Source organism: Sander lucioperca, chromosome 12 (genome assembly GCF_008315115.2).
Source record: "Sander lucioperca isolate FBNREF2018 chromosome 12, SLUC_FBN_1.2, whole genome shotgun sequence".
In the NCBI taxonomy this organism is placed as follows: Eukaryota; Metazoa; Chordata; class Actinopteri; order Perciformes; family Percidae; genus Sander; species Sander lucioperca.
Window position 1 is genome coordinate 23,625,402 of NC_050184.1, and position 12,500 is coordinate 23,637,901.

At 51.3% G+C, this 12,500-nt stretch overlaps 1 protein-coding gene across 2 annotated transcripts in view; it reads left to right on the forward strand.

The window, feature by feature from the left end:
* The window catches only part of LOC116059906 (protein NDRG3-like), a 32,864-nt gene that overhangs the window by 12,195 nt on the left and 8,169 nt on the right, over positions 1 to 12,500 (forward strand). For both annotated transcript variants that reach the window (XM_031313176.2, XM_031313177.2), the window contains exons 6-8: positions 7,818 to 7,880; positions 8,040 to 8,100; positions 8,431 to 8,517. In XM_031313176.2, the coding sequence (XP_031169036.1) occupies positions 7,818 to 7,880; positions 8,040 to 8,100; positions 8,431 to 8,517 (211 nt within the window). The remainder of the gene's footprint in view (positions 1 to 7,817; positions 7,881 to 8,039; positions 8,101 to 8,430; positions 8,518 to 12,500) is intronic.

Below are 12,500 nucleotides of genomic sequence, written 5' to 3' on the forward strand. Positions count from 1 at the left end.
ACCGTGACTTCATTACCGTGACTTCATTACCGTGACTTCATTACCGTGACTTCATTATCGTGACTTCATTACCGTGACTTCATTACCGTGACTTCCTTACCGTGACTTCCTTACCGTGACTTCCTTACCGTGACTTCATTACCGTGACTTCATTACGAGGACTTCATTACCGTGACTTCATTACGAGGACTTCGTTACCGTGACTTCGTTACCAGGACTTCATTACCGTGACTTCATTACCGTGACTTCATTACCATGACTTCGTTACGTGACTTCCTTACCGTGACTTCGTTACCGTGACTTCGTTACCAGGACTTCATTACCGTGACTTCATTACCGTGACTTCATTACCGTGACTTCATTACGAGGACTTCATTACCGTGACTTCATTACCGTGACTTCATTACCGTGACTTCGTTACCAGGACTTCATTACCAGGACTTCATTACCGTGACTTCATTACCGTGACTTCATTACCGTGACTTCAGTACCGTGACTTCGTTACCAGGACTTCATTACCGTGACTTCATTACGAGGACTTCATTACCGTGACTTCATTACCGTGACTTCATTACCATGACTTCGTTACGTGACTTCATTACCGTGACTTCGTTACCGTGACTTCATTACCGTGACTTCATTACCGTGACTTCATTACCGTGACTTCATTACGAGGACTTCATTACCGTGACTTCATTACCGTGACTTCGTTACCGTGACTTCATTACCGTGACTTCATTACCGTGACTTCATTACCAGGACTTCGTTACCAGGACTTCGTTGCCGTGACTTCATTACCGTGACTTCATTACCAGGACTTCGTTACCAGGACTTCGTTACCGTGACTTCGTTACCGTGACTTCGTTACCGTGACTTCATTACCGTGACTTCATTACCGTGACTTCAGTACCGTGACTTCGTTACCAGGACTTCATTACCGTGACTTCGTTACCAGGACTTCATTACCAGGACTTCGTTACCAGGACTTCGTTGCCGTGACTTCATTACCGTGACTTCATTACCAGGACTTCGTTACCAGGACTTCGTTACCATGACTTCGTTACCGTGACTTCGTTACCGTGACTTCATTACCGTGACTTCATTACCGTGACTTCAGTACCGTGACTTCGTTACCAGGACTTCATTACCGTGACTTCATTACGAGGACTTCATTACCGTGACTTCATTACCGTGACTTCATTACCGTGACTTCATTACCGTGACTTCAGTACCGTGACTTCGTTACCAGGACTTCATTACCGTGACTTCGTTACCAGGACTTCATTACCAGGACTTCGTTACCAGGACTTCGTTGCCGTGACTTCATTACCGTGACTTCATTACCAGGACTTCGTTACCAGGACTTCGTTACCATGACTTCGTTACCGTGACTTCGTTACCGTGACTTCATTACCGTGACTTCATTACCGTGACTTCAGTACCGTGACTTCGTTACCAGGACTTCATTACCGTGACTTCATTACGAGGACTTCGTTACCAGGACTTCGTTACCGTGACTTCGTTACCGTGACTTCGTTACCAGGACTTCATTACCGTGACTTCATTGCCGTGACTTCATTACCGTGACTTCGTTACCGTGACTTCGTTACCGTGACTTCGTTACCAGGACTTCATTAACGTGACTTCATTACCGTGACTTCATTACCAGGACTTCATTACCGTGACTTCGTTACCGTGACTTCGTTACCAGGACTTCATTACCGTGACTTCGTTACCGTGACTTCATTACCGTGACTTCATTACCGGTTCCTAAATGACCATTTTTGCAGCCGAACTCCCAGCAGTGCTGTTGTCTTTAACTTGTGTGTTTTGTGATTGTGTCGGGAGATGTCGGGGGGGATTATAAAATCATGATTTCAGCAGTGAAACACAAACGGGCACGCTCTCTCCAAACGGGCACGCTCTCTCCAAACGGGCACGCCCTCTCCAAACGGTCACGCTCTCTCCAAACGGTCACGCTCTCTCCAAATGGGCACGCTCTCTCCAAACGAGCGTGCACGCTCTCTCCAAACAGGCACGCTCTCTCCAAACGGTGACGCGCTCTCCAAACAGGCACGCTCTCTCCAAACGGGCACGCTCTCTCCAAACAGGCACGCTCTCTCCAAACGGTGACGCGCTCTCCAAACAGGCACGCTCTCTCCAAACAGGCACGCTCTCTCCAAACAGGCACGCTCTCTCCAAACGGTCACGCTCTCTCCAAACGGTCACGCTCTCTCCAAATGGGCACGCTCTCTCCAAACGAGCGTGCACGCTCTCTCCAAACAGGCACGCTCTCTCCAAACGGTGACGCGCTCTCCAAACAGGCACGCTCTCTCCAAACGGGCACGCTCTCTCCAAACAGGCACGCTCTCTCCAAACGGTGACGCGCTCTCCAAACAGGCACGCTCTCTCCAAACAGGCACGCTCTCTCCAAACAGGCACGCTCTCTCCAAACGGTCACGCTCTCTCCAAATGGGCACGCTCTCTCCAAACGAGCGTGCACGCTCTCTCCAAACAGGCACGCTCTCTCCAAACGGTGACGCGCTCTCCAAACAGGCACGCTCTCTCCAAACGGGCACGCTCTCTCCAAACAGGCACGCTCTCTCCAAACGGTGACGCGCTCTCCAAACAGGCACGCTCTCTCCAAACAGGCACGCTCTCTCCAAACGGTCACGCTCTCTCCAAACGGTCACGCTCTCTCCAAATGGGCACGCTCTCTCCAAACGAGCGTGCACGCTCTCTCCAAACAGGCACGCTCTCTCCAAACGGTGACGCGCTCTCCAAACAGGCACGCTCTCTCCAAACGGGCACGCTCTCTCCAAACAGGCACGCTCTCTCCAAACGGTGACGCGCTCTCCAAACAGGCATGCTCTCTCCAAACAGGCACGCTCTCTCCAAACGGTGACGCCCTCTCCAAACGGGCACGCTCTCTCCAAACAGGCACGCTCTCTCCAAACGGTGACGCGCTCTCCAAACAGGCACGCTCTCTCCAAACAGGCACGCGCTCTCCAAACAGGCACGCTCTCTCCAAACAGGCACGCTCTCTCCAAACAGGCACGCTCTCTCCAAACAGGCACGCTCTCTCCAAACAGGCACGCTCTCTCCAAACGGTGACGCGCTCTCCAAACAGGCACGCTCTCTCCAAACAGGCACGCTCTCTCCAAACAGGCACGCTCTCTCCAAACGGTCACGCTCTCTCCAAACGGTCACGCTCTCTCCAAATGGGCACGCTCTCTCCAAACGAGCGTGCACGCTCTCTCCAAACAGGCACGCTCTCTCCAAACGGTGACGCGCTCTCCAAACAGGCACGCTCTCTCCAAACAGGCACGCTCTCTCCAAACGGTGACGCCCTCTCCAAACGGGCACGCTCTCTCCAAACAGGCACGCTCTCTCCAAACGGTGACGCGCTCTCCAAACAGGCACGCTCTCTCCAAACAGGCACGCTCTCTCCAAACGGTGACGCCCTCTCCAAACGGGCACGCTCTCTCCAAACAGGCACGCTCTCTCCAAACGGTGACGCGCTCTCCAAACAGGCACGCTCTCTCCAAACAGGCACACGCTCTCCAAACAGGCACGCTCTCTCCAAACAGGCACGCTCTCTCCAAACAGGCACGCTCTCTCCAAACAGGCACGCTCTCTCCAAACAGGCACGCTCTCTCCAAACAGGCACGCGCTCTCCAAACAGGCACGCTCTCTCCAAACAGGCACGCTCTCTCCAAACAGGCACGCGCTCTCCAAACAGGCACGCTCTCTCCAAACAGGCACGCTCTCTCCAAACGGTGACGCGCTCTCCAAACAGGCACGCTCTCTCCAAACAGGCACGCTCTCTCCAAACAGGCACGCTCTCTCCAAACGGGCACGCTCTCTCCAAACGGTGACGCTCTCTCCAAACGGTGACGCCCTCTCCAAACGGGCACGCTCTCTCCAAACGGGCACGCTCTCTCCAAACGGTGACGCCCTCTCCAAACGGGCACGCTCTCTCCAAACGGTGACGCCCTCTCCAAACGGTCACACTCTCTCCAAACGGGCACGCTCTCTCCAAACGAGCGTGCACGCTCTCTCCAAACAGGCACGCTCTCTCCAAACGGTCACGCCCTCTCCAAACGGTGACGCGCTCTCCAAACAGGCACGCTCTCTCCAAACGGGCACGCTCTCTCCAAACAGGCACGCTCTCTCCAAACGGTCACGCTCTCTCCAAACGGTCACGCTCTCTCCAAATGGGCACGCTCTCTCCAAACGAGCGTGCACGCTCTCTCCAAACAGGCACGCTCTCTCCAAACGGTGACGCGCTCTCCAAACAGGCACGCTCTCTCCAAACGGGCACGCTCTCTCCAAACAGGCACGCTCTCTCCAAACGGTGACGCGCTCTCCAAACAGGCACGCTCTCTCCAAACAGGCACGCTCTCTCCAAACAGGCACGCTCTCTCCAAACGGTCACGCTCTCTCCAAACGGTCACGCTCTCTCCAAATGGGCACGCTCTCTCCAAACGAGCGTGCACGCTCTCTCCAAACAGGCACGCTCTCTCCAAACGGTGACGCGCTCTCCAAACAGGCACGCTCTCTCCAAACGGGCACGCTCTCTCCAAACAGGCACGCTCTCTCCAAACGGTGACGCGCTCTCCAAACAGGCACGCTCTCTCCAAACAGGCACGCTCTCTCCAAACAGGCACGCTCTCTCCAAACGGTCACGCTCTCTCCAAACGGTCACGCTCTCTCCAAATGGGCACGCTCTCTCCAAACGAGCGTGCACGCTCTCTCCAAACAGGCACGCTCTCTCCAAACGGTGACGCGCTCTCCAAACAGGCACGCTCTCTCCAAACGGGCACGCTCTCTCCAAACAGGCACGCTCTCTCCAAACGGTGACGCGCTCTCCAAACAGGCACGCTCTCTCCAAACAGGCACGCTCTCTCCAAACGGTCACGCTCTCTCCAAACGGTCACGCTCTCTCCAAATGGGCACGCTCTCTCCAAACGAGCGTGCACGCTCTCTCCAAACAGGCACGCTCTCTCCAAACGGTGACGCGCTCTCCAAACAGGCACGCTCTCTCCAAACGGGCACGCTCTCTCCAAACAGGCACGCTCTCTCCAAACGGTGACGCGCTCTCCAAACAGGCACGCTCTCTCCAAACAGGCACGCTCTCTCCAAACGGTGACGCCCTCTCCAAACGGGCACGCTCTCTCCAAACAGGCACGCTCTCTCCAAACGGTGACGCGCTCTCCAAACAGGCACGCTCTCTCCAAACAGGCACGCGCTCTCCAAACAGGCACGCTCTCTCCAAACAGGCACGCTCTCTCCAAACAGGCACGCTCTCTCCAAACAGGCACGCTCTCTCCAAACAGGCACGCTCTCTCCAAACGGTCACGCTCTCTCCAAATGGGCACGCTCTCTCCAAACGAGCGTGCACGCTCTCTCCAAACAGGCACGCTCTCTCCAAACGGTGACGCGCTCTCCAAACAGGCACGCTCTCTCCAAACGGGCACGCTCTCTCCAAACAGGCACGCTCTCTCCAAACGGTGACGCGCTCTCCAAACAGGCACGCTCTCTCCAAACAGGCACGCTCTCTCCAAACGGTGACGCCCTCTCCAAACGGGCACGCTCTCTCCAAACAGGCACGCTCTCTCCAAACGGTGACGCGCTCTCCAAACAGGCACGCTCTCTCCAAACAGGCACGCGCTCTCCAAACAGGCACGCTCTCTCCAAACAGGCACGCTCTCTCCAAACAGGCACGCTCTCTCCAAACAGGCACGCGCTCTCCAAACAGGCACGCTCTCTCCAAACAGGCACGCTCTCTCCAAACAGGCACGCGCTCTCCAAACAGGCACGCTCTCTCCAAACAGGCACGCTCTCTCCAAACGGTGACGCGCTCTCCAAACAGGCACGCTCTCTCCAAACAGGCACGCTCTCTCCAAACAGGCACGCTCTCTCCAAACGGGCACGCTCTCTCCAAACGGTGACGCTCTCTCCAAACGGTGACGCCCTCTCCAAACGGGCACGCTCTCTCCAAACGGGCACGCTCTCTCCAAACGGTGACGCCCTCTCCAAACGGGCACGCTCTCTCCAAACGGTGACGCCCTCTCCAAACGGTCACACTCTCTCCAAACGGGCACGCTCTCTCCAAACGAGCGTGCACGCTCTCTCCAAACAGGCACGCTCTCTCCAAACGGTGACGCGCTCTCCAAACAGGCACGCTCTCTCCAAACGGGCACGCTCTCTCCAAACAGGCACGCTCTCTCCAAACGGTGACGCGCTCTCCAAACAGGCACGCTCTCTCCAAACAGGCACGCTCTCTCCAAACGGTGACGCCCTCTCCAAACGGGCACGCTCTCTCCAAACAGGCACGCTCTCTCCAAACGGTGACGCGCTCTCCAAACAGGCACGCTCTCTCCAAACAGGCACGCGCTCTCCAAACAGGCACGCTCTCTCCAAACAGGCACGCGCTCTCCAAACAGGCACGCTCTCTCCAAACAGGCACGCTCTCTCCAAACAGGCACGCTCTCTCCAAACAGGCACGCTCTCTCCAAACAGGCACGCTCTCTCCAAACAGGCACGCTCTCTCCAAACAGGCACGCTCTCTCCAAACGGTGACGCGCTCTCCAAACAGGCACGCTCTCTCCAAACAGGCACGCTCTCTCCAAACAGGCACGCTCTCTCCAAACGGTCACGCTCTCTCCAAACGGTCACGCTCTCTCCAAATGGGCACGCTCTCTCCAAACGAGCGTGCACGCTCTCTCCAAACAGGCACGCTCTCTCCAAACGGTGACACGCTCTCCAAACAGGCACGCTCTCTCCAAACGGGCACGCTCTCTCCAAACAGGCACGCTCTCTCCAAACGGTGACGCGCTCTCCAAACAGGCACGCTCTCTCCAAACAGGCACGCTCTCTCCAAACGGTGACGCCCTCTCCAAACGGGCACGCTCTCTCCAAACAGGCACGCTCTCTCCAAACGGTGACGCGCTCTCCAAACAGGCACGCTCTCTCCAAACAGGCACGCGCTCTCCAAACAGGCACGCTCTCTCCAAACAGGCACGCTCTCTCCAAACAGGCACGCTCTCTCCAAACAGGCACGCTCTCTCCAAACAGGCACGCTCTCTCCAAACAGGCACGCGCTCTCCAAACAGGCACGCTCTCTCCAAACAGGCACGCTCTCTCCAAACAGGCACGCGCTCTCCAAACAGGCACGCTCTCTCCAAACAGGCACGCTCTCTCCAAACGGTGACGCGCTCTCCAAACAGGCACGCTCTCTCCAAACAGGCACGCTCTCTCCAAACAGGCACGCTCTCTCCAAACGGGCACGCTCTCTCCAAACGGTGACGCTCTCTCCAAACGGTGACGCCCTCTCCAAACGGGCACGCTCTCTCCAAACGGGCACGCTCTCTCCAAACGGTGACGCCCTCTCCAAACGGGCACGCTCTCTCCAAACGGTGACGCCCTCTCCAAACGGTCACACTCTCTCCAAACGGGCACGCTCTCTCCAAACGAGCGTGCACGCTCTCTCCAAACAGGCACGCTCTCTCCAAACGGTCACGCCCTCTCCAAACGGTGACGCGCTCTCCAAACAGGCACGCTCTCTCCAAACGGGCATTCTCATTATTTACACATGAGAATTTAACTTTTTGGTAGAATAACAAAAACTGAAACAAACAGAGAATTGTACCTGTTTCTTTAGACAATAATAATACAACACTGTGTGTGTGTGTGTCTCTGTGTGTGTGTGTGTGTGTGTGTGTGTGTGTGTGTGTGTGTGTGTGTGTCTCTGTGTGTGTGTGTGTGTGTGTGTGTCTCTGTGTGTCTCTGTGTGTGTGTGTGTGTGTGTGTAGGTACCAGTACCCCTCCATGGATGAGCTGGCTGAGATGCTGCCGTCTGTCCTGACTCAGCTTCAGTGAGTCTGCTGTCTTCTTTGCAAAGTATGCTGGGTATTTAAGTAGGAACACACATTTTATTAAGTCATCCTGATTTGTGTCTGTGTGTGTGTGTGTGTGTGTGTGTGTGTGTGTGTGTGTGTCTCTGTGTGTGTGTGTGTGTGTGTGTGTGTTATCAGAGTGAAGAGTGTGATTGGTATCGGCGTTGGAGCTGGAGCTTACATCCTCACCAAACTGGCGGTAAGCAAATCAACTTCCTAAAGTGTTAAGTTAAGATAGGAAGAGTGTTACACCCCGGGGGACATCGTTTCTGTCCTGAGGACTATCAGACTGTGATTACAGGACTATCAGACTGTGATTACAGGACTATCAGACTGTGATTACAGGACTATCAGTTCAACTCACCATATGGAATCAGGGTTTTAAGTTGATAATAAGTTTTCTCAGGATGTTTTTTAACAGAATGATCTGCAGACAAATGAGTGAAATATTCCCTTTTTTAGTTGTGATGATGATGAAGATGATGATGATGATGATGAAGATGATTAAGATGATGATGATGTGTTTCAGCTGAATGAGCCGGCTCTGGTGGAGGCTTTAGTTCTCATCAACATCGACCCCTGTGCTAAAGGCTGGGTGGACTGGGCTGCTTCTAAGGTAACACACACACACACACACACACACACACACTCTCTCTCTCTCTCTCTCTCTCTCTCTCTCTCTCTCTCTCTCTCTCTCTCTCTCACACACTCTCACACAGGCACACACACAGTCACACACACACAGACACACACACACACACACACAGACACACACACAGACACACACACAGACACACACACAGTCACACACACACACACACACACACACATACACACACCGTGAGGGCTCACAGTGTTCCAGACGGCCAGACGAAGTGTCTCTGTGACTGTTAGTGTCCCTCCTGGCTCCTCGGGGCAGGAATCAGCGCTCCATGACCCTTGGACACCTTTCGTGTTGAAGCGAGGAATAGGGTTGGGTACCTTTCACATCTGAACCAATACCAGTATCGATACCGGTACCTCAAATTCGGTTCCGGTACCCAACGGTACTTTTTTCGGTACTTTCCCTCGGTCTGTTACAAAAAAAAAAATATTTCAGTTGTAAAAATAATTCCAAACCTATTTATCCTATTTACTTAGAACTAGGGCTGCAACTAACGATTATTTTCATAGTCGACTAATCTGTTGATTATTTTCTGGATTAATCGATGAGTTGTTTGATCTATAAAAATGTTAAAACATGGTGAAACGTGGATCAGAGTTTCCCAAAGCCTGAGAGGACGTCCTCAAATGTCTTGTTTTGTCCAAAACTCAAAGATCTTCAGTTTACTGTCCCAGAGGAGAGAAGAAACTAGAAGATATTCACATTTAACAAACTGGAATCAGAGAAATCTGATTTTTTTTTTAATAAAAAAATGACTCAAACAATTAAATGATTATCAAAATAGTTGGCGATTAATTTAATAGTTGACAACTAATCAATTAATCGATTCATTGTTGCACCTCTATTTAGAACATTCTGTTATTTATTCAGAATATTTTACACTGACAGAAATAAAATAAAAACTAGAACTGCAAGCAGTTATGACGGGGTCCAAGCCTCCGATGCCAGTCGCCCCCGACGCCCTGGGAAGCTGCGCCACTCGCCCCCGATGACCCAGGAAGCTGCGCCACTCGCCCCCGATGACCCAGGATGCTGCGCCACTCGCCCCCGATGACCCGGGGAGCTGCGCCAAAGTGGGACCTAAAGCATTACGTGGGGGGGGCAAACGTTGGTGAATATCGAGAGGTTTGATCCGCAAGGTCTGCGGTACGGTGTGAGCCGCGACGTCTGCGGTACATTGCTGTTGCAAATGTAGTGGTTAACAGTTCATCTCCATGCATACACAGACTACCTTTAACAATTCTCTACAATAAACAAACTTCTTAACCCCCCTGACCACAGGGGACAGCAGAGAGAAATGAGAGAGTGACTGAGAGGGTGGAGGGGGGAGGCAGGTGTGGTGGTTGAAGGAGCAGGGGAGATGGTCAGGTTGTTGTAAATGGCGTCATAGGCGCTGATTTATGTTTTCCTCCGTGGGTGCTCACAGGCGCACGCCCTTTAAAAAAAGTAGTCAAAAATGGTTTGCATTTCAGAACCTTAGGAAATGGACAGCGGATGAAGGGAACACACGCCTATTAACTCGATAATTAAGCCGTAAAGTAGGTTTCATCTCAGGACAGCGCCACTTCTCACAGACACAGATAGCTTTGGAGATGAAAAGTTTAACTGACACGTAACCGCGATCAGCTTCGTGGGAAATTAAGAATTAATGCCACCGACATAACCAATCACACTATGACAGAAGCTCCACTTAGCACCAACTGCAATGTTTAATTTTAAATGAATGTAGCCTACTGGCAGTCTGGCACACGTGGCTGCTCAGTATTTTCCGTGGGTGCTCGAACTCCGGAGCACCCACAGCATCGGCGCCTATGAATGGTGTTGACTTTTGATTGAAAAAATTTGAGAAAAGAGTTGCATTTGTCCACTGTGAAGGTTGTAGAAACTTTGTCAGGTGGGTTAAGAAGTTTGTTTATTTCTGAAAACTAGGGGAGCACGCGAAAGCAAAAACCAAAACGTAACGGTAGGAGGTAAATATCAGTAAATATTGAGAAGTGTGAGCTGCAAGGTCTGTGGTACATTCCCATTGCAAATATGCCATTAACATTGAGTAAAAGGGCCAAAACTCGTCTATGTTGATTATAGCGCCCCCTAATGGCCGATGGCATGCCGAACTAGCATCACAAGTTTCACGTTGATAGCATTTACTGTGGCAGAGATATTGCAATTGCAAATTTCCCATTTAAATGCATTGGGTTATTGGCTGAAACAAATAAACGTTGCTTATAGCGCCCCCTAAAGGCCGATCTTCGCCAAATTTAGTACAGAGCATCATAGTGGGATGTTGAACAATGATCCCAAGGTATTTGCTGATAACATTTAATTTGGCCGAGATATGATATGATACGTGTGTGGTAGCTAGCTAGGAAAATTAGTTTGGTCATCAAATGCGCATACTTTAACGTAGCAAAATTCCTTGAGTAACTTTTGGTCAGGTCCATCTGGTGATGCTACCTACCAGGTTTTGTGCAGATCGGTCGCACGGCCTAGGACGAGTTCGAAAAAATTGGTTTTGCGCATTGTGCGATATTGCGGAAAAAACTTTTAAGCGGAAATGGGCGTGGCCTATATCATGTGATTCAGCTTGATTCAAGGAACACGGGGATGTAAGGATTTCTAATGTGCGATGTGTAATGTGGGAGTTAAAGGCAAAAAACCATTATAGCGCCACCTAGTGGTCCACATGTGTAATTTTTGGTAGGTGTGGTCCATGACCCATTGTCTATCTACCCTGTAAATTTAAAGTTGTTCATGTTGGTGTAAGTAGTAAATTTAGATGTGGGTCCCATAGGCCACGCCCACTTTGACCCCTCAGTACCCCACTCTAGACATGGCCTCAGGAGTGTCCCTAGATGGTACCCATCAAATTCTGTAAAAATCGATTGAGCCGTTCATGAGATATAAACTTTTTGTACTTGTAGCACCCCCTAGTGACCAATTTTTGTAAAATGCGTGGGGGACCTCCAGAGGGTCATGGCAAACAAGAATCTAAAGTTTTGGCATTTTTATCATATAAAAATTATTTTTATAACTTTTTGTCCGGCCCATCTGGAGATGCTACCTGCCAAATGTCGTGCTAATCGGTCGCACAGTCTAGGAGGAGATAGAAAAAGTAGGTTTTTGATAAATCACGATTTTTCACGCATTTAGGCGGAAATGGGCGTGGCCTATATCACATGATTCAGTTGGATCCAGGGAACGCATGGATATATGGTTTTTAAATGTCAGATGTACGGTGTGGGAGTTATAGGGCCCTGCTATAGCGCCACCTAGTGGTGGAAGTGGGTCAATTGTTGTGCCTGAGGTCCTTGTGGAGTTTTGGACCAGTCCTGAAAATGGCAACCCCCCCACCATGCATGGTTTAGGCTGTAGTCGGAGTTTTACGCGGAGAAGAATAATGGAAAAAAAAAATAATCTTTAGAAAAACAATAGGGTTCCACAGCCCTGCTGTGTGAACGGCGTAGCTTTGCTACCGCCGGTTCTTCCAGACTCGGGCTTGGACCCCTAATAAAACCCCTCCCTCTCTCCCAAACCAGCCTACAACCTATTAAATTGAATAATTATTCTACTTTTATTCTTGTATTTGTATATTATTCTATTTAAGCCTGTTTTTATTTTAATCATGACCGTTTTTAATTGCTTTTATGTAAAGCACTTTGAATTGCCTTGTTGCTGAAAGGTGCTGTAGAAATAAAGTTGCCTTGTTGCTGAAAGGTGCTGTAGAAATAAAGTTGCCTTGTTGCTGAAAGGTGCTGTAGAAATAAAGTTGCCTTGTTGCTGAAAGGTGCTGTAGAAATAAAGTTGCCTTGCCTTACAACCTCAGCCTGTCAGTCAGTCCCCAGGGCACAGAAACCACCGTTGTGCCTGCTTGTCTCACAGAAAGTGTAACGTCAACAGCACCGCGACCGCTTTCGCCTCGCCATTAATATCATATC